The sequence below is a fragment of the Mobula hypostoma genome, chromosome 7, assembly GCF_963921235.1.
Source record: "Mobula hypostoma chromosome 7, sMobHyp1.1, whole genome shotgun sequence".
Taxonomy (NCBI): Eukaryota; Metazoa; Chordata; class Chondrichthyes; order Myliobatiformes; family Myliobatidae; genus Mobula; species Mobula hypostoma.
The window spans coordinates 96,152,440-96,177,850 of NC_086103.1; the positions used below are offsets into that span (position 1 = coordinate 96,152,440).

General features: G+C 45.1%; 1 protein-coding gene across 5 annotated transcripts in view; it reads right to left on the reverse strand.

Annotated features, from left to right (window-relative positions):
• Nucleotides 1-707: 707 nt before the first annotated feature.
• Nucleotides 708-25,411, reverse strand: part of myo16 (myosin XVI) — a 675,445-nt gene continuing 650,741 nt past the window's right edge. For 4 of the 5 annotated variants that reach the window (XM_063053735.1, XM_063053734.1, XM_063053733.1 and 1 more), the window contains 2 exons: nt 3,222-3,374; nt 708-3,071 (listed from right to left, as the gene is read on the reverse strand). In XM_063053735.1, the coding sequence (XP_062909805.1) occupies nt 3,013-3,071; nt 3,222-3,374 (212 nt within the window). In that variant the 3' untranslated portion in view covers nt 708-3,012. Of the gene's footprint in view, nt 3,072-3,214; nt 3,375-25,411 lie in introns of those variants that run through there. The other variant, XM_063053737.1, reaches the window with a different exon arrangement.

Below are 25,411 nucleotides of genomic sequence, written 5' to 3' on the forward strand. Positions count from 1 at the left end.
AATGGTCTGCTTGTCCTCAATAGTGAGGGGTGTTCAAGAGCCACAATGTAATGTTGCTGCTCTCTGTAAACCTGTTGGACCACACGTGGAATTTTGTGGTCAGTTCTGGTCACCTAATTATAGGAAGGATGTTGAAGCGTTAGAGAGAGCGCAGAGGAGATTTACAATGATGCTGCGAGACTAGAAGATATGTCTTATGAAGCTAGATTGAGCAGGCTAGGCCTTTTCACTTTGGATTGAAGAAGGATGAGAGGAGATTTGATCGAGGTGTACTGTGTGGATAGTCAGATATTGTTTTTCCAGGCAGAAATGGCTCACACAAGGGGGCACAATTGGAGGAAAGTACAAGGGGGATGTCAGAGGTATGCTTGTTACGCAGTGAGTAGTAGGTGCGTGGAAAGCTCTGGCAGGGGTGGTATTGGAGGCAAATACATTAGAGGCATTTAAAAAGGGCCTGTACTGTGCTGTAATTTTCTACGTTCTATGTTCTAAGTTGCTACCTAATACATTCAGTTTCCAATACCTTAAGGCCTCCAGCCCATGCTTGAGAAGGGATTATAACTCTGAAACATCCATTTTTTGGTGTTTTAAGGAATCTAGCTTGATGCAATATATTACAGTATCTGGTAATAGTGAAGGCCAGAATAGTAGAAGAATACAAAAAAAGATCAGCCGTGACAGTCCAGAAGAGGAATTATCTGCCTAGTACATTTATTCAAATAGGAAACAGGCATACACTGAAATATAATCTTTTTTATTGAAAATGTAATTCATTGAAGATAGAACACTGATAGAAATTTTAGATTGGAATTTGTTCAACGGTATTACACTGCAAATTACAAAAACAAAATGCTACTAAAACAAGCAAAGTAACAAGTATCAATTTATTTAACTGTAACCACATCACCCAGAAGAACACATTTTTCTTAAATCTGGATCCAGTCCAAAATGAAAAGCACCATGAATAACATGCAAAAGAGGCAATTGATACGACTGAACACTGTTAAATTATAAACTTAACCTATAACACAGTGTAAGTATTTCTGTAAAGTACATAGTGAATTGTTCATCAAAAGGTTGTTTTGGCACTGAAATGGATGAGGCTGCAAGTTAAAATGAAGAATAAAGTCATTTCAGGACATAGTGTTCTTTGTTAGGATATATGAACAGTATTTTTATTTGTTTGTCCTCTAAATTGCTAATCTGAGAATATTACTCAAAGTAAAAAGTAAAGGAAATCACAGTTTATTTCATCTTATAGGGAAGAGCTTGTACATCACTTGGCACCCAAATGAGCATTTCAATATACAGTCTGCAACAAAAATTTAGTGGGTCCTAAAGTAATTAAGCATCCAAAACCACCCAGGATTCAAAGCTATGTAGCAACAATAGGGCTGAACAGAGGGACAAGGATCATCCTGTGCTATTCCTGAGCCCTCAATATTAGCACTAGTTGAACTTTGACTGTAAGATAAAACACCTGCAGATTTTGAATATTACAGTCCAAGTTTAACAGGTGCCCAGGTCCACATGTATGCTCAGAAACAAAAGAGATTCTGCAGATGCTGGAAATACAATACATGATCAGAATGTGCTTACAGCAGAAGACAGTTAATTTATGTGCTCCAGAGAAGCATTAAATTTCACTTATAAGGGGACCTCTTCTGGGAAATATGCCCCTCTAAGGGTTTGGTTAAGCTCATTTGGCAGACCATGCAGAGAGTAAGAGTCCATTAATCTCAACAGGTTTAAGAGCCCAACCAATTTTAATATTGAAAGGGTAAGCTGCACTTAATTGAGGCAGAAAAGTTCACAGTTTGGCAGTATTGATGTTGCCTTGTTCTTGGCCCCTAATTCCTCATTGCTTGGCTATTTTAAATTTCTTTTTTGCATTGCTTCAATTTACACTATCTTTGCACTATTCTACTTACTTTGCACCAGTCTGGTGTTTTGCGCTTGCTGATATATTTATTAATACCATTACACCCTGTGAGCTCTATATGAACAAGGAATTTTTTTGCACCTTGGTATACATGATAACAAACTAATCTCCAGGGCAGATTAGCTTTAGTCCCAGTATAATTGTTATTGCTTTGTTTCTTTAGCATTGATTATGTGAGCATTGAACTGAAAAACTAATAGATGCAGAATGTGGGATGGTCCTTGAAATTGGACTTCCAACAGGCTACACTCCCCCACCATTGAACTACCTCACCATTTTCTGATTTATAAAATTATATAATTTAATTTCATTCGGTTTTCACTTTACTTAACTGTGCCAGAAAAAACAAGATAAATCCATTGTTTCTGGTATATTTATTCACTTTTGTGAAAAAAGTTATGAAATATCCGCCAGAAATTCCTTTGTGTGTGATCTTCGTAGAGGAGTTAAGACATCAGAGTTTCTCACAAAATAGGGGAATTCAAGTGAAATTTTGGGGAAAAGGAACTCCATTTAAAGCAGAGGTTGTGAAATCAAAGCAGTGAAAATCAATCTTAGGGTTTAATTCTAGAGTCTATGCTTCTTCATGTGGGACTTCAATTTCTGAGAAAATCACTCCATGTCGAGACATATGATTGACAAGATAATTGACAAGAACTATTGTATTGTCATATCCCATTCTGTCTGTCAATTGAAAATACACAAATTGCAGCCTGGCTCAGGTTAAAAACCCATTATCAAACACAACATTTTCAATGGAAATTTTCTAATGAAGAGCAATGAGTGACCAAGAAGTTTTCTACTATTTCTTAAGAAGATTACATTTTATTATAAACAAATTTTCTGTTTTATCATACACAGAAATATTATTTTTAAAACAAACAGAACAGCTTTCAGCTTTTTTCCATTTCAAGTAATATATATTTTCATTCTTTAAATTTTGATAGATGTCAGTTGTCCTAATTATCTTAAACAAGTGAACAATAAGAACAAGTAAATCTTACAGCATGGTACCGATCACTCTGTGATTTTCCATTTATTATTTGGAGGAATTCGAATAATCCAGAAATTCATGTGTCCTGAATTCCCAATTGTGTTTTGGGGTAGAATGTTGTTGCTCCAAGCTGATCTAGGATTTTATATGTTCAAGATTTGTGCAGATCATTAGATTTTGTGGAAAGTCGATTAGAAAATGTGTTTTCTGGACAATTATTTAATTGATAATTACTCACCGCATGCACTGCTCTAACAGTTCACTGGTATGTGAAATATAAATTACCATTCAGCAATTGATTCCCGTTCTCCACTGTTGGAGCTGCTGTTATTGCAGGAGACAGCCTGCTTGCAGGGTTATTTGCATTGTTGTCCCGTGTCTCTGATATACTTCCTGGTCCACAGTTAGATGGACTGTAGTTCACTTCATCACACCCACCTAAGAAAACAAATAATAGTGACATTTCGGAAATTACAACTGCTACAGATGTCTCAATCTTAACTAACTTTGATTCTGAAAATTCACAGAAAAATGCAAGTTATGTGTATGACCTACATGAAAAAATCACACCTACTCTCAACTGAAAAGCATCCTTACATCAAATTTATAGTGCAGGAATGATACTGAAATATTGACCCAAATGAAACGGTGTATGGTTCCCATTTGTGTGTCAACATTGCAATGAAGAAGCAATTAATCCAACTTTCAGAATTAATTGATATTATTGAACTTTGTCGCCTTTCATGCCTATACTGAAAATACCTACAGAGATTTGAAAGCAGAAACTGGGAAAATATGGAATCTAAGAAAGTTGCCATATTGATCATAAAATCTTGAAATATTGCAAACTATTCAAGTGCTCAGTGTTGTTACTGTAGTTCATAATTCAAGGCCAAGCCTGTAGCGACAAAGCAGAGCAGCACACGACAGACCCTTCTTCCACACGGGGTGTTCGTGTGGACTATTATGTCAACGTAAACTGATTCTATCTGTCTGTTCTTGGTCTGTATCCCTCCCTTCCTTACCTGTTCACCTACCTTTTAAACACTGAATGAGAATTAGCTTTAATATCATTGGCATAATCATAGAAATCTACAGCACATTACAGGCCCTTCGGCACACAATGTTGTGCCGACCATGTAATAGAAACATAGAAACATAGAAAATAGGTGCAGGAGTAGGCCATTCGGACCTTCGAGCCTGCACCGCCATTTATTATGATCATGGCTGATCATCCAACTCAGAACCCAGCCTTCCCTCCATACCCCCTGACCCCTGTAGCCACAAGGGCCATATCTAACTTCCTTTTAAACATAGCTAATGAACTGGCCTCAACAGTTTGCTGTGGCAGAGAATTCCACAGATTCACCACTCTCTGTGTGAAGAAGTTTTTCCTAACCTCGGTCCTAAAAGGCTTCCCCTCTATCCTCAAACTGTGACCCCTCGTTCTAGACCTCCCCAACATCGGGAACAATCTTCCCGCATCTAGCCTGTCCAATCCCTTTAGGATCTTATACGTTTCAATCAGATCCCCCCTCAATCTTCTAAATTCCAACGAGTACAAGCCCAGTTCATCCAGTCTTTCTTCATATGAAAGACCTGCCATCCCAGGAATCAATCTGGTGAACCTTCTTTGTACTCCCTCTATGGCAAGGATGTCTTTCCTCAGATTAGGGGACCAAAACTGCACACAATACTCCAGGTGTGGTCTCACCAAGGCCTTGTACAACTGCAGTAGTACCTCCCTGCTCCTGTACTCGAATCCTCTCGCTATAAATGCCAGCATACCGTTCACCTTTTTCACCGCCTGCTGTACCTGCATGCCCACTTTCAATGACTGGTGTATAATGACACCCAGGTCTCGTTGCACCTCCCCTTTTCCTAATCGGCCACCATTCAGATAATAATCTGTTTTCCTATTTTTGCCACCAAAGTGGATAACTTCACATTTATCCACATTAAATTGCATCTGCCATGAGTTTGCCCACTCACCCAACCTATCCAAGTCACCCTGCATCCTCTTAGCATCCTCCTCACTGCTAACACTGCCACCCAGCTTTGTGTCATCCGCAAACTTGGAGATGCTGCATTTAATTCCCTCATCCAAGTCATTAATATATATTGTAAACAACTGGGGTCCCAGCACTGAGCCTTGCGGTACCCCACTAGTCACCGCCTGCCATTCTGAAAAGGTCCCGTTTATTCCCACTCTTTGCTTCCTGTCTGCTAACCAATTCTCCACCCACACCAATACCTTACCCCCAATACCATGTGCTTTAAGTTTGCACACTAATCTCCTGTGTGGGACCTTGTCAAAAGCCTTTTGAAAATCCAAATATACCACATCCACTGGTTCTCCCCTATCCACTCTACTAGTTACATCCTCAAAAAATTCTATGAGATTCGTCAGACATGATTTTCCTTTCACAAATCCATGCTGACTTTGTCCGATCATTTCACCGCTTTCCAAATGTGCTGTTATCACATCCTTGATAACTGACTCCAGCAGTTTCCCCACCACCGATGTTAGGCTAACCGGCCTATAATTCCCCGGTTTCTCTCTCCCTCCTTTTTTAAAAAGTGGGGTTACATTAGCCACCCTCCAATCCTCAGGAACTAGTCCAGAATCTAACGAGTTTTGAAAAATTATCACTAATGCATCCACTATTTCTTGGGCCACTTCCTTAAGCACTCTGGGATGCAGACCATCTGGCCCTGGGGATTTATCTGCCTTCAATCCCTTCAATTTACCTAACACCACTTCCCTACTAACATGTATTTCGCTCAGTTCCTCCATCTCACTGGACCCTCTGTCCCTTACTATTTCTGGAAGATTATTTATGTCCTCCTTAGTGAAGACAGAACCAAAGTAATTATTCAATTGGTCTGCCATGTCCTTGCTCCCCATAATCAATTCACCTGTTTCTGTTTGCAGGGGACCTACATTTGTCTTTATCAGTCTTTTCCTTTTTACATATCTATAAAAGCTTTTACAGTCCGTTTTTATGTTCTCTGCCAGTTTTCTCTCATAATCTTTTTTCCCCTTCCTAATTAAGCCCTTTGTCCTCCTCTGCTGAACTCTGAATTTCTCCCAGTCCTCAGGTGAGCCACTTTCTCTGGCTAATTTGTATGCTACTTCTTTGGAATTAATCTACTCTAGCAACTGCCTAGAGTTATCCTACTGCATATCCCTTTATTTTTCTAAACTCCATGTACCTTTTTAAGAGTCTCTTAAAAGACTCTATTGTATCCACCTTCACCAGATTCACTGGCAGTGCATTCCACGCACCCTCCACTCTGTGTGAAAAACTTACCTCTGACATCCCCCTTGTGCCTACTTCTAAGCACCTTAAAACTATGCCCCCTCGTGTTAGCCACATCAGCCCTGGGAAAAAAACCTCTGGCTATCCACTTGATCATTGCCTCTCATCATCTTATACACCTCTGTCAGGTCACCTTTCACCCTCTGTCGCTCCAAGGAGAAAAGGCCAAGTTTACTCAACCTATTCTCATAAGGCACACTGTCCAATCCAAGCAACATCCTTATAAGTCTCCTCCGCATTATCTCTATAGTATCTACATCCTTCCTCTAGTGAGGTGACCAGAACTGAACACAGTACTCCAAGTGGGGTCTGACCAAGGTCTTATATAGCTGTAACATATAAAGAGTAAAAGACAGGCGAGAGTAGATATAGGACAAATAGAAAATGATGCTGGAGAAATTGTAATGGGAGATAAGGAGATGGCAGAGGAACTGAACGAGCATTTTGCATCAGTCTTCACTGAGGAAGACATCAGCAGTATACCGGACACTCAAGGGTGTCAGGGAAGAGAAGTGTGCGCAGTCACAATTACGATAGAGAAAGTACTCAGGAAGCTGAATAGGCTAAAGGTAGATAAATCTCCTGGACCAGATGGAATGCACCCTCATGTTCTGAAGGAAGTAGCTGTGGAGATTGCGGAGGCATTAGCGATGATCTTTCAAAAGTCGATAGATTCTGGCATGGTTCCAGAAGACTGGAAGATTGCAAATGTCACTCTGCTATTTAAGAAGGGAGCAAGGAAGCAAAAAGGAAATTATAGACCTGTCAGCTTGACATTGGTGGTTGGGAAGTTGTTGGAGTCGATTGTCAAGGATGAGGTTACAGAGTACCTGGAGGCATATGACAAGATAGGCAGAACTCAGCATGGATTCCTTAAAGGAAAATCCTGCCTGACAAACCTATTACAATTTTTTGAGGAAATTACCAGTAGGCTAGACAAAGGAGATGCAGTGGATGTTGTATATTTGGATTTTCAGAAGGCCTTTGACAAGGTGCCACACATGAGGCTACTTAACAAGATAAGAGCCCATGGAATTACGGGAAAGTTACATACATGGATATGGCAGGAAACAGAGAGTGGGAATAAAGGGATCCTATTCTGGTTGGCTGCCAGTTACCAGTGGTTTTCCACAGGGATCAGTGTTGGGGCCGTTTCTTTTTACATTGTACATCAACGATTTGGATTATGGAATAGATGGCTTTGTGGCTATGTTTGCTGACGATACGAAGATAGGTGGAGGGGCCGGTAGTGCTGAGGAAACGGAGAGTCTGCAGAGAGACTTGGATAGATTGGAAGAATGGGCAGAGAAGTGGCAAATGAAGTACAATGTTGGAAAGTGTATGGTTATGCACTTTGGCAGAAGTAATAAACGGGCAGACTATTATTTAAATGGGGAAGGAATTCAAAGTTCTGAGATGCAACGGGACTTGGGAGACCTCGTACCGGATACCCTTAAATTTAACCTCCAGGTTGAGTCAGCAGTGAAGAAGGTGAATGCAATTTTGGCATTCATTTCTAGAGGAATAGAGTATAGGAGCAGGGATGTGATGTTGAGGCTCTATAAGGCACTGGTGAGACCTCACTTGGAGTACTGTGGGCAGTTTTGGTCTCCTTATTTAAGAAAGGATGTGCTGATGTTGGAGAGGGTACAGAGAAGATTCACTAGAATGATTCTGGGAATGAGAGGGTTAATATATAAGGAACGTTTGTCCGCTGTTGGACTGTATTCCTTGGAGTTTAGAAGAATGAGGGGAGACCTCATAGAAACATTTCGAATGTTAAAAGGCATGGACAGAGTGGATGTGACAAAGTTGTTTCCCATGATTGGGGAGTCCAGTACGAGAGGGCATGACTTAAGGATTGAAGGGTGCCCATTTAGAACAGAAATGCGAAGAAATGCATGGATGAACTACAACAATTGTTCATCCCAGTTTGGCAAAAGAATAAATCAAGGAAGGTAGTGCACCCGTGGCTGACAAGAGAAATTAGGGATAGTAGCAATTCCAAAGAAGAAGCATACAGATTAGCCAGAGAAAGTGGCTCACCTGAGGACTGGGAGAAATTCAGAGTTCAGCAGAGGAGGACAAAGGACTTAATTAGGAAGGGGAAAAAAGATTATGAGAGAAAACTGGCAGGGAACATAAAAACGGACTGTAAAAGCTTTTATAGATATGTAAAAAGGAAAAGACTGGTAAAGACAAATGTAGGTCCCCTGCAGACAGAAACAGGTGAATTGATTATGGGGAGCAAGGACATGGCAGACCAATTGAATGATTACTTTGGTCCTGTCTTCACTAAGGAGGACATAAATAATCTTCCAGAAATAGTAAGGGACAGAGGGTCCAGTGAGATGGAGGAACTGAGTGAAATACATGTTAGTAGGGAAGTGGTGTTAGGTAAATTGAAGGGATTGAAGGCAGATAAATCCCCAGGGCCAGATGGTCTGCATCCTAGAGTGCTTAAGGAAGTAGCCTAAGAAATAGTGGATGTATTAGTGATAATTTTTCAAAACTCGTTAGATTCTGGTCTTGTTCCTGAGGATTGGAGGGTGGCTAATGTAACTCCACTTTTTAAAAAAGGAGGGAGAGAGAAACCGGGGAATTATTGACCGGTTAGCCTAATGTCAGTGGTGGGGAAACTGCTGGAGTCAGTTATCAAGGATGTGATAACAGCACATTTGGAAAGCGGTGAAATGATTGGACAAAGTCAGCATGGATTTGTGAAAGGAAAATCATGTCTGACGAATCTCATAGAATTTTTTGAGGATGTAACTAGTAGAGTGGATAGGGGAGAACCAGTGGATGTGGTATATTTGGATTTTCAAAAGGCTTTTGACAAGGTCCCACACAGGAGATTAGTGTGCAAACTTAAAGCACACGGTATTGGGGGTAAGGTATTGGTGTGGGTGGAGAATTGGTTAGCAGACAGGAAGCAAAGAGTGGGAATAAACGGGACCTTTTCAGAATGGCAGGCAGTGACTAGTGGGGTAGCGCAAGGCTCAGTGCTGGGACCCCAGTTGTTTACAATATATATTAATGACTTGGATGAGGGAATTAAATGCAGCATCTCCAAGTTTGCGGATGACACGAAGCTGGGTGGCAGTGTTAGCAGTGAGGAGGATGCTAAGAGGATGCAGGGTGACTTGGATAGGTTGAGTGAGTGGGCAAACTCATGGCAGATGCAATTTAATGTGGATAAATGTGAAGTTATCCACTTTGGTGGCAAAAATAGGAAAACAGATTATTATCTGAATGGTGGCCAATTAGGAAAAGGGGAGGTGCAACGAGACCTGGGTGTCATTATACACCAGTCATTGAAAGTGGGCATGCAGGTACAGCAGGCGGTGAAAAAAGCAAATGGTATGCTGGCATTTATAGTGAGAGGATTCGAGTACAGGAGCAGGGAGGTACTACTGCAGATGTACAAGGCCTTGGTGAGACCACACCTGGAGTATTGTGTGCAGTTTTGGTCCCCTAATCTGAGGAAAGACATCCTTGCCATAGAGGGAGTACAAAGAAGGTTCACCAGATTGATTCCTGGGATGGCAGGACTTTCATATGAAGAAAGACTGGATGAACTGGGCTTGTACTCGTTGGAATTTAGAAGATTGAGGGGGGATCTGATTGAAACGTATAAGATCCTAAAGGGATTGGACAGGCTAGATGCAGGAAGATTGTTCCTGATGTTGGGGAAGTCCAGAACGAGGGGCCACAGTTTGAGGATAGAGGGGAAGCCTTTTAGGACCGAGATGAGGAAAAACTTCACACAGAGAGTGGTGAATCTGTGGAATTCTCTGCCACAGGAAACAGTTGAGGCCAGTTCATTGGCTATATTTAAGAGGGAGTTAGATATGGCCCTTGTGGCTGCGGGGGTCAGGGGGTATGGAGGGAAGGCTGGGGCGGGATTCTGAGTTGGAGGATCAGCCATGATCATAATAAATGGCGGTGCAGGCTCGAAGGGCCGAATGGCCTACTCCTGCACCTATTTTCTATGTTTCTATGAAATTTTTTTAGTCAGAGGGTGGTGAATCTATGGAATTTGTTGCCACGGGCAGCAGTGGAGGCCACGTCATTGGGTGTATTTAAGGCAGAGATTGATAGGTATCTGAGTAGCCAGGGCATCAAAGGTTATGGTGAGAAGGCGGGGGAGTGGGACTAAATAGGAGAATGGATCAGCTCATGATAAAATGGCGGAGCAGACTCGATGGGCCGAATGGCCTACTTCTGCTCCCTTGTCTTATGGTCTTATGGTCTAACATTACCTCACAGCCCTTGAACTTAATCCCACAGTTGATGAAGGCCATCACACCATACGTCTTCTTAACAACACTGTCAACCTGCGCAGCAGCTTTGAGTGTCCTATGGACATGGACCCCAAGATCTCGCTAATCCTCCACATTCCCAAGAGTTTTACTATTAATATGATATTCTGTCTTCAAATTTGACCTACTGAAATTAACCAATTCACATTTATCTGGGTTAAACTCCATCTGCCACTTCTCAGCCCAGTTCTGCATCTTATTAATGTCGTGCTGTAACTTCTGACAACCCTGCAGATATCCACAATACCCCCAACTTTTGTGTCATCAGCAAACTTACTAACCCACCTTTCTACTTCCTTATCCAGGTTATTTATAGCAATCACAAAGAGGAGGTATTCCAGAACAAATCCCTGCAGAACACCACTGGTCACCATCATCCAAGCAGAATACGAACTACAAATCAACTCAATGCAACAGTACATTGATGCAGAAGGCGGCAAACAATTGAAGAATGCAGAATAAAATGTAACAACTGGTTGAGAGTGTGAACTGAGGGGAAGATGCAGAGAGACTCCAGTCTGATATGGATCGCTGATTAAGTTGTTAAATGCATGTTTTTGCAGTATGATGTGGATAATATTAGTTTATCCATTTGGTGGTAAAAACAGAAAGGCAGATTATTATCTGGACAATAATGATTAGGAAACGGGAAGAGGTTGCAATGGAAACTAGGTGTCCTTGTACACTGGAGAGTAAAATAATCATTCAGGTGGAGAGAGTAAAAGAATGAGAGGACTGCAGTGCAACTTGTAAGATCTAGAATGACCTGGACAGAATAATGGTTAAGGGTTGATCCTGATTGTAGGGGAAGACCTTTCAAGCTGAAACATTAGCTGCTCTTGTCCCACATATGCAGCCTCACTGGATGACTGCTTCCAGCATTTGCTGCTTCATTTTACAGGAAGGAACGTTGTTAGAGGAGTAAGCTATTTAGCCCCCCAGGCCTTTTATACTATTAAATTGCATTACCCAGCAACCAGGATTACTTTGATAGCATTTAATATTTTACAAAAATCATGCAATTTTACTTTTGGTTGATAGGCCACAATATACTTTGGAGAAAAAGGGTTGAAATTTCATGAATTTTAGTGTATTATTTTTGATAGTGAATTATAGATGTGTGCAATTTAAGGAGAACTGTTTATATAAGGTGTAAATTCATGGACAACTATTGCAGAGGAGGCAAATAATATTTACATATTTGTCATATTTGTTAACAAAACTGTTTAAATTATTTACCATTGGGAGGCAGTAAAAGGATAGGTGGAATTTCATTACGTGGATCACATTCATTAAATATATAAAATAATAGCGTTTGTTCATTGAACTCTGTTTTTGAAGTACCAGTCCATTAAACAAAGATTCATTTCTGAAATCTAGCATATGTACTCCTGAATTCCTGACTCTACCCACTTTCTACAAGGATAGATCTTGTACATCCCTGCCAGCAATTCGAACTTGTTTGGTAAATAAAATGCTCAGAGGTCTCCAGAATGGTTTTCAGAAGTTCTTCCTCAATTTGCAAAACAATGAGGTTACTAAGTTGTGGACTATTTTCTCCATTTTTTTCAATAACTCTGGAAGTCAGCTGAGAATGTCTAAAAAGTACAAGTTCATTTTCAATGTTGGAGATCATCTCATGAGCCCCAGTTATCTTTTGTCACATACTTTGTTTGAAACAGGGCCAAGGTAGAAGCGTTCATGTCGCGGCCCTGTTTCAACCAATTCTACCACCACCACACGCAGCAAGTAGTGTATTCATCATTTTGGTACCATTGATTTGATCATGCCTGAAGACAGAGGTCATCATTGTCAGAAACATGGGTCTTTTTCAAGACCGACATTGACTGTTATATCTGCTAATGTTGAAGGATTCTCTGCAGCTAAACAAAACATCTTCACTATATTATGCAACGAGTTGCAGTGTGACGTCCTCTACCTGCAGGAGACACACAGAGGAAGTGAAAACAACCGCCCAAAAATACCAGGAATGCTCCTGGCTATTGAAAGACCTCATCGACAATATGGCAATGCTGTATTTGTTAGAGCTGGTTCAGTTGTAGAAGCTACTTCTGAAACAGAGCAAGACAACATCGAAATTCTAACTGTAGAGCTGAGCAAGGTAGTAGTGACCTCAGTGGACAAGCCACCGGGCATAGTTTTCAGCTTCTCTAACTCTGTATCCAACCTGCACAGTAAACCGCAGATCATCATGGGAAGACTTTAATAGCCACAGTACCCAATAAGGGTACAAGGAGTCTAACAACGATGGAGAAGCAGTCGAAGAATGGATGGACGCTAACCAGCTTAGTCTCATCCACTATCCTAAATTGCCAGCCTCCTTCCACAGTGCCTGCTGGAAGTGCTGTTATAACCCAGATCTTGCCATTGTCAGCAACGACATCGCTGTCCTCTGCAAGAAGCCTGTCACAGGCCCAATACCACAGACACAGCACCGTCCTATTGGTATTCAGATAAGTGCAGCAGTGTTACCAACCGTCATACCATTCAAAAGATGCTTCAGCTACAAGAAGGCTGATTGGAATGGGTTCACGAGAGCACTTGACCATAAGGTTAAATGTATTAAACTGCTACCTGAGCACTACAACCTGTTTGCAAAAGCTGTCCAGAAAACAGCCAAAAGGAAGATCCCCCGAGGTTGTAGAGCACACTACATCTCTGGTCTCGCCAAAGAGAATGTTGAACTATACAGGGAGCATGTCTCAATGTTTGAATTTGACCCCTTCTCAGAGGAAACAATAACTACCAGTGAGAGGATGATGTTAAGTATCTCTCAAGAGCGTCAAAACACCTGGAACATCTTGATAGAGGCAACAGATCTTACAAAAAACAGCAAGAAGGCATGGTCTCTCATATGCAAACTTGGAGGCAATCCCAAGAAAGCTGCCCAACATCCCAATGTGTCTGCTAACCAAGTTGCACAATGTTGCTCCTAAATGGAAAAACCAACAAGAAACAACCAAGAGCGCAACTAGATAGGAAGAGGTACAGCAATGACCGTGGCTTCACTAGACCATTCACCATGGACGAGCTGGAAATTGGAATATCTAGTCTAAAACACGGGAAAGCAATTGGTCTTGACAACATAGCATCGGAGCGGATAAAATATTTTGGAGAGCAAGCAAAGAAATGGCTCCTGCAATTGTTCAACCGCTGTCTGGCAACACACAAGCTACCTAGTATTTGGCAGAAGTCACATATAACAGCACTATTAAAGCCCGGAAAAGATCCCTCAGATCCTAAGAGTTTTCGGCCCATCTCACTGCTTTGCCACACCAATATGCTGTTTGAGCACCTGATACTCAATAGGATAGCACCAACTGTAGGTGAGAAGGTCATTCTAGAGCAAGCAGGATTCCGCCCTGGTAAATCAACAACAAGTCAACTGCTCAACCTCACACAATATATCGAAGATGGTTTTGAGCAAGGGATGGTAACAGGTGCTGTTTTTGTAGACTTGTAAGCAGCTTACGATACAGTGAACCATAGACGTCTACTATGCAAGATCCTAGAGATGACAAAAGATATTCACTTAACAGAGCTATTGGAAAGCATACTTCAGAATCGCCGGTTCTGTGTTGAACGAGATGGGGAGCGCAGCCGGTGACGTATTCAGAAGAGTGGGCTTCCTCAGGGAAGTGTGCGTGCTCCGCTGATGTACAACACCTACACATACGACCAACCTATAGATGATGTCACACGCCATTTTATATATGCTGATGACTGATTTTAACACCGTGGAGAAGACGCTTTCTGAGGCCTTGGAGGGACTAACATCATACTATGAAGAAAACCAGCTCCGCACAAACCCATCAAAGACGCAAGTTTGTGCATTCCACCTCAGGAACCATGAAGCTAAACGACAGCTTAAAGTAACCTGGTGTGGAGCAACACTGAGGCATTGTGAGCACCCTATCTACTTAGGAGTCACTCATGACAGATGCCTCACTTTCAAAAACCACATCAATAACACAAAGGCAAAAGTGAGTGCACGAACTAACTCAAAATGGGGAGCAAGCTCGAAAACATTGCGAGCCAGTGCACTTGCTCTTTGCTATTCCACTGCCGAATACACCTGCCCTGCATGGGAAAGATCTACTCATGCTAAGAAGTTGGATGCCGTTTTGAATGCAAGCTGCCGACTTATCACAGGTTGTTTAAAACCAACAAACACCAACAGCCTATATATCCGTCAAAGTTGCTGGTGAACACCAGCAACTTTGATGTATGTTGCTTGAATTTCCAGCATCTGCAGAATTCCTGTTGTTAGCCTATATATCCGGGCGGGTATCGCTCCCTCGATATAAGTAGCCAGCAAGAAAGAACGACTCCGTCAAACATCAGATGAGAGGCACCCTCCACATGTTCATACACCTACACTCAGCCGCCTAAAGTCAAGGACGAGCTTCATGAACAGTGTTGTTCCATTACAATCAACCCCATCTGAAGCCCGCATCGCCTTGTGGAAAGACCGACTCGCCAGTCTCAAACAACCCCCAGCGATGGAAATTCCACCCGATGAAAGCCTTCCACAAGGAGCTAATTGCAACTGGGCAACCTGAAAGTGCCTTAACGGACTTAGGACTGGTGTAGGTCGTTCAAAGGTGTCACTAAGCAAATGGAGATATACAACCAGCCCGACAACTGTGAATGTGGAACTGAGCCACAAACTATGCAACATCTCCTGCAATGCCCATCGCTGGAGGAACCCTGTACTGCTGCAGATCTTGCCGAATTCAACAACAAGGTGCAAAAATGTGTCCAGTTCTGGCTGGGCCATGTATAGACTGTCCGTGGACACGATAAGAAGAACATACCTTGCACAAAGGCCGATTAACAAAATACCGAGTGAGCTATTTAAAGCAATAAAGTATTTGATCTGAAGCAACAACTTTTACTATTTCAGGACCTGCTGTAGCAACTGAAGTGTAATCATTATTTTAATGTACTCCAATAATCAACCAATTCAGACAAAGCAAAGTCCCATAAAAAACAGAGAGGTATTGAGTCCTGATGAAGGGTCCCAGCCTAAAATGTCAACTGTTTACTCTTTTCCATAAACGCTGCCTAGTCTGTTGACTTCGTTCAGCATTTTGCGTGTGTTACTTTGAATCTATGACATCTGCAGATTTTCTAATGTTTGCGATATGAATAAAATCATTGATTTCTGATGTTGCTTGAGAGATTATTGCATAACATGTCAAAGAGAAAAACTCATTGTTATTGAAAATAGTGCTGCATACAGTCCTTTACATTAATCTGAGACACAGTCAGACCCATGGCTTTATGTGGACATGAAGGAATGGTTTTGTCCGGCAATGCAGATCTCTTTAGGTTCCAGAATGCAATGTTAGTTTGGATTCCATGCTCTATGGTTCTGACAATTTACTGTAAAACTACAAACGTACAATAACAAGTTATCCAAGCATTTTGAAAACCTGATAATTGAAAAACCTTGCTCACCAGATACTATCTCCCACACTCCCATTTCACTGTGACCTCAATTCCTACATTTCCATTTCACTGTGGCTCTAGTTTACACACCTCATCTCATTGTGGCATCCAGTTCCTAAACTCAAATCTCTCTGTGGCCTCAGTTCTCACATTCCAATCTCCCTGTTACCCGTTACCCCAGTACCTAAACTCCAATCTCCCAGTGACCCCAGTTCCCACACATTAATCTTCCTGTCACCCCAGTTCCTACGCTCCAATCTCCCTGTGACCCCAGTTTCTACACTCCAAACTCCCTGTAACCCCAGTTCCCACACTCAAATCTCCCTGTGACCGCAGGTCGGAAACACCAATCTCCCTGTCACACCAGTTCACACACACCAATCTCACTGTCACTCCAATTCTCACAGTCTAATCTCCCTGTGACCCCAGTTCCTACACTCTAATATCCCTGTGAACACAGTTTCTACTCTCCAATCTCCCTGTGACCCCAGTTCATACACTCCCATCTCCCTGTAACCCCAGTTCCCATGCTCCAATCTCCCTGTGACCCCAGTTCTCACGCCCCGATCTCCCTGTTACCCGAGTTCCTACACTCCAATCTCCCTGTGACCTAAGATCCCACACTCCAATCTCCCTGTGACTCCAGTTCCTACACTCCAATCTCCCTTTCACCCCAGTTCCTACACTCCAATCTCCCTGTGACCCCAGTTCCTACACACCAATATCCCTGTGACCCCAGTTTCCACTCTTCAATCTCCCTGTCACCACAGTTCTCACAGTCCAATCTCCCTCTGATCCCAGTTCCTACACTCCAATCTCCCTGTCACACCAGTTCCAACACTCTAATCTCCCTGAAACCCCAGATCTTACATACCAGTATCCTAGTGACCATAGTTTCTACTCTCCAATCTCCCTGTGACTCCAGTTCACAAACGCCAAACTCCCTGTGACCTCAGCTCCGACACTCCAATCTCCCTGTCACCCCAGTTCTCACAGTCCAATCTCCCTGTGACCCCAGTTCTCACACTCCAATCTCCCTGTGACCCCAGTTCTCATACTCTAATCTCCCTGTCACCGCAGTTCTCACAGTCCAGTCTCCAATGACGCCAGTTCCTCCTCTCCAATCTCCATCACCCCAGTTCCAATGCTCTAATCTCCTAGTGACCCCAGTACCCAAACTCTAAACTCCCTGTGTCCTCAGTTCATACACTCCAATCTCCCTGCAATGCCAGTTCCTACACTCCAATCTCACAGTGACCCTACTTCCCACGCTCCAATCTCCCAGTGAACCCAGATCCCACGTTCCAATCAGCCTGTGACCCCAGTTCCCACGCTCCAATTTCTCAGTGACCCCAGTTCTCACACTCCAATCTCCCTGTGACCACAGTTCCTACACTCCAATCTGTCTGTGACCCCAGTTCCCACACTCCAGTCTCCTAGTTACCCCAGTTTCCTACCCTCTAATCTTCCTGTATCCTCAGTTCTCACACTCAAATCTCCGTGTGACCACAGTTCCTACACTCCAATCACCCTGTGACCCCAGTTCCTAAACACCAATCTCACAGTGACCCCAGTTCCTACACTCTAATCTTCCTGTGTCCTCAGTTCTCACACTCAAATCTCCCTGTGATCCCAGTCCCACAAAACAATCTCCCTGTGACCACAGTTCCTACACTCCAGTCTCTCTGTGAGCCCAATTCCCACACTCCAATCTCCTAGTGAATCCAGTTTCCATGCTCCAATCAGCCTGTGACCCCAGTTCCCACACTCCAATCTCCCAGTGACCCCAGTTCTCACACTCCAATCTCCCTGTACCCCAGTTCTCACAGTCCAATCTCCCTGTGACCCCAGTTCTCACACTCCAATCTCCCTGTGACCCCAGTTCTCACACTCCCATCTCCCTGTCACCGCAGTTCTCACAGTCCAATCTCCCATGACGCCAGTTCCTACTCTCCAATCTCCATCACCCCAGTTCCAATGCTCTAATCTCCTAGTGACCCCAGTACCCAAACTCCAAACTCCCTGTGTCCTCAGTTCATACACTCCAATCTCCCTGCAACGCCAGTTCCTACACTCCAATCTCACAGTGACCCTACTTCCCACGCTCCAATCTCCCAGTGAACCCAGATCCCACGCTCCAATCAGCCTGTGACCCCAGTTCCCACGCTCCAATTTCTCAGTGACCCCAGTTCTCACACTCCAATCTCCCTGTGACCACAGTTCCTACACTCCAATCTGTCTGTGACCCCAGTTCCCACACTCCAGTCTCCTAGTTATCCCAGTTTCCTACCCTCTAATCTTTCTGTGTCCTCAGTTCTCACACTCAAATCTCCTTGTGACCACAGTTCCTACACTCCAATCACCCTGTGACCCCAGTTCCTAAACACCAATCTCACAGTGACCCCAGTTCCTACACTCTAATCTTCCTGTGTCCTCAGTTCTCACACTCAAATCTCCCTGTGATCCCAGTTCCCACAAAACAATCTCCCTGTGACCACAGTTCCTACACTCCAGTCTCTCTGTGAGCCCAATTCCCACACTCCAATCTCCCAGTGAATCCAGTTTCCATGCTCCAATCAGCCTGTGACCCCAGTTCCCACACTCCAATCTCCCAGTGACCCCAGATCTCACACTCCAATCTCCCTGTCACACCAGTTCTCACATACAAAACTCGCTGTGACACCAGATCCGATACAACAAACTCCCTGTCATCCCAGTTCCCACACTCCAATCTCCCTGTGACCACAGTTCCTACACACCAATTTCTCTATGACCCCAATCCTACTTTCCAATCTCACTGTCACCCCAGTTCCCACACTCCAATCTCCCAATAACCACAGTTCCCACGCTCCAATCACCCTGTGACCCCAGTTCTCACATTCCAATCTCCCTGTGACCCCAATTCCAACACTCCAATCTCTGTTACTCCAGTTCCAGTACTCTAATCTCTCTGTAACCCCAGTTCCTACACTCCAATATCCCTGTGACCCCAGTTTCTAATCTCCAATTTCCCTGTGATCCCAGTTCCCAAACTCCAATCCCCCTGTAACCCCAGTTCCCAAACTCCAATCAGCCGCAATCCCAGTTCCTACACCTCAATCTCTCAGTCACCCTAGTTCCACACTCCAATATCTGAGTGACCACAGTTACCATGCTCCAGTCAGCTGTGACCCCAGTTCCCACACCCCAATCTCCCAATGACCCCAGTTCCCAAGCTCCAATATCCCTGTGACACCAGATCCTATACTTCAATATCCCTGTGACCCCAAATCTCACACTCCAATCTCCCGGTCACCCCAGTTGTCACAATCCAATCTCTCTGTAACTGTAGTCCGAAACACCAATCGCCCTATCACACCAGATCTCACATTCCAGTCTCCCTGTGACCGCAAGTCCGAAACACTAAACTCCCTGTCACACTAGTCCTCACGGTCCAATCTTCCTGTAACCCCAGTTCCAACACTCCAATCTCCCAGTGACCCCAGGTCCTACACTCAAATATCCCTGTCACCCCATTTCCTACACACCAATATCCCTGTGACCCCAGTTTCTACTCTCCAATCTCACTGTGACCTGAGTTCCCAAACTCCACACTTCCCGTGACCCCAGTTCATACACTCCAATCTCCCTGTAACCCCAGTTCCCACACTACAATCACCCGTGACTCCAGTTCCCACACTCCAATATCCCTGTCACCCGAGTTCCACACTCCAATCTCCCAGTTACCACAGTTACCATGCTCCAATCTCCCTGTGACCCCAGTTCTCACACACCAATCTCCCTGTACCCAAGTTCCTACATTCCAATCTCCCTGTGAACCTCATTTCTAGTCTCCAATCTCCCGGTGATCTCAGTTTCCAAACTCCAAACTTCTTGTGACCCTAGTTCATACACTCCAATCTTCCTGTAAACCCAGTTCCTACACTCCAATCACCTTTGACCCCAGCTCCCACACTCCAATCTCCCTGTGACCCCAGATCCCACACTCCATTCTCCTTGAAAATCCAGTTCTCACACTCCAATATCTCTGTGACTGCAGGTCCAAAACACCAATCGCCCTATCTCACCAGTTCTCACATTCCAGTCTCCCTGTGACTGCAAATCGAAACAGAAATCTCCCTGTCACACAAGTTCTCACAGTCCAATCTCCCTGTGACCACAGTTCCCACACTCCAATCTCCCTGTGACCCCAGATCCCACACTCCAATGTCCCTGTCACCCCAGTTCTCAAACTCAAGTCTCCCAGTGACCCCAGATCCTACACTCCAATATTCCTGTCACCCCAGTTTGTACTATCCAATCTCCCTGTCACACAGTTCCAACACTCTAATCTCCCCGTGCCCCAGTTCCAAGAAACCAATATCCTTGTCACCGCAGTTTCTACTCTCCAATCTCCCTGTGACCCCAGATCCCAAACTCCAAACTCCCTGTGAACCTAGTTCATACACTCCAATCTCCCAGTGACCCCAGCTCCCACACTCTAATCAGCCTGTGACCCTAGTTCTCACACTCCAATCTCCCTTTGACCCCAGTTCCTACACTCCAATCTCCATGTAACCCATTTTCCCATACTCCAATCACCTGTGATCCCAGTTCATACACTCCAAACTCGCTGCCGCACCAGTTCCTAAAAACCAATATCCCTGTGACTCCAGTTTCTATTCCCCAATCTCCCTTTAACCCCAGTTCCCACACTCCAATCTCCCTGTCACCCGAGTTCCTACACTCCAATCTCCCTGAGACCCCAGATCCCACACTCCAATCTCCCTGTAACCCCAGTTCCCACACTCTAATCACCTGTGACCCCAGTTCATACACTCCAATCTCCCTGTCACACCAGTTCCAACACTCTAATCTCCCTGTGACCCGTTCCTGCACACCAATTTCCCTGTGAACCCCGTTTCTAGCCTTCAATCTCTCTGTCACCCGAATTGCTACACTCCATTCTCCCTGTGACACCAGTTCTCACACTCTAATCTCTCTGTGACCCCAGTTCCCAAACGCCAAGCTTCCTGCGCCCCAGTGCAGACACTCCAATCTTCCTGTAAACCCAGTTCCCACACTCCGATCAACTATTACCCCAGCTCCAATATTCCAATCTCCCTGTCACCCGAGTTCCTACACTCCAATCTCCCTGTGACCCCAGATTCAATGCTCCAATCTCCCTGTGACCCCAGATCCCACACTCTATTCTCCCTGTCACCCCAGTTCTCACAGTCCAATTTCTCTGTGACTGCAGGTCCGAAACACCAATCGCCCTATCACAACAGCTCTCACCTTCCAGTCTCCCTGTGACCGCATACTGAAACACAAATCTCCTTGTCACACAAGTTCTCACAGTCCAATCTCCCTGTGACCACAGTTTGCACACTCCAATCTCCCAGTGACCCCAGATCCCATGCTCTAACCAGCCTGCGACGCCAGTTCTCACACTCCAATCTCCCTGTCACCCGAGTTCCTACACTCCAATCTCCATGTGACCCCAGATCTCACACTCCAATCTCCCTGTGACCCCAGATCCCACACTCCAATCTCCCTGTCACCCCAGTTCTCAAACTCCAATCTCACTGTTAACCCAGTTCCCACAATCCACTCTCCCTGTCACACCAGTTCTCACACTTCAATCTCACTGTGACACCAGATCCGATACAACAAACTGCCTGTGACCCCAGCTCCCACACGTCAGTCTCCCTGTGACCCCAGTTCCTACACACCAATATACCAGTGACACCAGTTCCCACTCCATTCTCCTTGTGACCCCAGTTCTAATACTCCAATCTCCCTGTAACCCCAGCTCCTACACTCCAATCTCCCTGTCACCCCAGTTCTCACAGTCCAATCTCCCTTGAGGCCAGTTCCTGCACTCCAATCTCCATCACCCCAGTTCCAATACTCTAATCTCCTTGTGACCCCAGTACCTACAATCCAATATCCCTGTGACCCCTGTTTCTAATCTCCAATCTCCCTGTGACCCCAGATCCCAAACTCAAAACTCCCTGTGACCCCAGTTTATACACTCCAATCTCCCTGCAACACCAGTTCCTACACTCCAATCTCACAGTGACCCCAGTTCCCATGCTCCAATCTCCCAGTGAACCTTGATCCCACGTTCCAATCAGCCTGTGTCCCCAGTGCCCACACTCCAATCTCCCTGTGACCACAGTTCCTACACTCCAATCTGTTTGTGACCCCAGTTCCAACACTCCAATCTCGCTGTGACCCCAGTTCCCACACTCCAATATCCCTGTGACCCCTGTTCCCACACTCTAATCAGCCGTGATCCCAGTTCATACACCCCAATCTCCCAGTCACCCTAGTTCTAAACTCCAATCTCCGAGTGACCACAGTTACCATGCTCCAATCAGCCTGTGACCCCAGTTCCCACACTCCAATCTCCCAGTGACCCCTAATCTCACACTCCAATCTCCCAGTGACCTCTAATCTCACACTCCAATCTCCCTGTCACCCCAGTTCTCACAATCCAATCTCTCTGTGACTGCAGGTCCGAAACACCAATCGCACTATCACAAAAGATCTCACATTCCAGTCTCCCTGTGACCACAAACCGAAACACTAAACTTACTGTCACACGAGTCCTCACAGTCGAATCCCCCTGTAACCCAAGTTCCAACACTCCAAACTCCCAGTGACCCCAGATCCTACACTCAAGTATCCCTGTCACCCCAGTTCCTACACACCAATATCCCTGTCACCCCAGTTTCTACTCTCCAATCTCGCTGTGACCTGAGTTCCCAAACTCCACACTTCCCGTGACCCCAGTTCCTACACTCCAATCTCCCTGTGAACCTCATTTCTAGTCTCTGATCTCCCTGTGACTCCAGTTTCCAAACTCCAAACTTCCTGTGACCCCAGTTCATACACTCCAATCTCCCTGTGACCCCTGATCCAATGCTCCAATCTCCCTGTGACCCCAGGTCCCACACTCTATTCTCCCTGTCACCTGAGTTCTCACACTTCAATATATCTGTGACTGCAGGTCCGAAACACCAATCGCCCTATCATAGCAGTTCTCACATTCCAGTCTCCCTGTGACTGCAAACCGAAACACAAATCTCCCTGTCACACAAGTTCAAACAGTCCAATCTCCCTGTGACCACAGTTCCCACACTCCAATCTCCCTGTCACACAAGTTCAAACAGTCCAATCTCCCTGTGACCACAGTTCCCACACTCCAATCTCCCAGTGACCCCAGATTCCACACTCCAATGTCCCTGTCACCTCAGTTCTCAAACTCAAATCTCCCAGTGACCCCAGATCCAACAATCCAATATCCCTGTCACCCCAGTTTGTATTCTCCAATTTCCCTGTCACACCAGTTCCAACAAACCGATATCCTTGTGACTGCAGTTTCTACTCTCCAATCTCCCTGTGACCCCAGATCTCAAACTCCAAACTCCCTGTGAACCAAGTTCATACACTCCAATCACCCGTGACCCCAGTTCATACACTCCAATCTCCCTGTCACACCAGTTCCAACACCCTAATCTCCCTGTGACACCAGTTCATACAAACCAATATCCCTGTGACTCCAGTTTCTATTCCCCAATCTCCCTGTAACCCCAGTTCCCACACTCCAATCTGCCTGTCACCCGAGTTCCCACATTCCAATCACCCATGACCCCAGTTCATACACTCCAATCTCCCTGTCACCCGACTTTCCACAATCTAATCTCCCAGTGATCCCAGTTCCCACGCTCCAATCAGCCTGTGACCCCAGTTCCCACATTCCAATCTCCCAGTGACACCAGTTCCCACGCTCCAATCTCCCTGTGACCACAGATCCCACACTTCAATCTCTCTGTGAACGCAGTTCCTGCACTCCAATCTCCCAGTGACCTCAGTTCCCATGCTCCAATTAGCCTGTGACCCCAGTTCCCACAATCCAATCTCCCTGTCACCTGAGTTCCTACACTCCAATCTCCCTGTGACCCCAAATCCCACGCTCCAGTCTCCCTGTGACCCCAGTTCGTACACTCCAATCTCCCTGTCACCCAATTCCCCATACTCCAATCACCCGTGACCCCAGTTCATACACTCCAATCTCCCTGTCACACCAGTTCCAACACTCTAATCTCCCTGTGACCCCAGTTCCTACAAACCAATATCCCTGTGACCCCAGTTTCTATTCACCAATCTCCCTGTAACACCAGTTCCCGCACTCCAATCATCCGTTACCTCAGTTCCTACACTCCAACCTCCGTCACCCGAGATCCCACGCTCCAATCAGCGTGTGACCCCAGTTTCCAGACTCCAATCTTCCAGCGACCCCAGTTCCCATGCTCCAATCTCCCTGTGACCCCAGATCCCACACTCCAGTCTCCCTGTCACCCCAGTTTGCAAACTCAGATCTCCCTGTGACCCCAGTTCCGACACTCCTATCTCCCAGTGACCCCAGTTGATACATCCAATCACCCTGTAACCCCAGTTCCCACACTCCAATCACCCGTGACCCCAGTTCATACACTCCAATCTCTATCATCCGAGTTACCACACTCCTATCTCCCAGTGACCCCAGTTCCCACACTCCATTCTCCTAGTAACCCCAGTTCTCACTCTCAAATCTCCCTGTGACCCCAGTTCCTACACTCCATTCTCCCAGTGACCCCAGTTTCCACACTCCAATCTTCCTGTGTCCTCAGTTCTCACACTCAAATCTCCCTTTGATCCCGGTTCCCACACTCCAATCACCCGTGACCCCAGTTCATACACTCCAATCTCCGTCATCCGAGTTACCACACTCCAATCTCCCAGTAACCCTAGTTCCCACGCTCCAATCAGCTTGTGACCCCAGTTCCCACACTCCATTCTCCTAGTGACCCCAGTTCTCACTCTCCAATCTCCCTGTGACCCCAGTTCCTACACTCCATTTTCCCAGTGACCCCAGTTTCAACACTCCAATCTTCCTGTGTCCTCAGTTCTCACACTCAAATCTCCCTTTGATCCCAGTTCTCACACTCCAATCTCCCAGTGACCACAGTTCCTACACTCCAATCTCTCGGTGACCCCATTTCCCACACTCCAATCTCCCAGTTACCCCAGTTTCCAAGCTCCAATCAGCCTGTGACCCCAGTTCCCACACTCCAATTTCCCTGTGACCCCAGTTGCCAGACTCCAATCTCCCTGTCACACCAGTTCTCAAACACCAAACCAGATCCGATGCAACAAACTCCCTGTGACCACAGTTCCTACACATCAATTTCTCTATGACCCCAATCCCACATTCCAATCTCACTGTGACCCCTGTTCCCACACTCCAATCTCCCGGTAACCACAGTTTCCACGCTCCAATCCCTGTGACCCCGGTTCTCACAGTCCAATCTCCCTGTGACCCCAG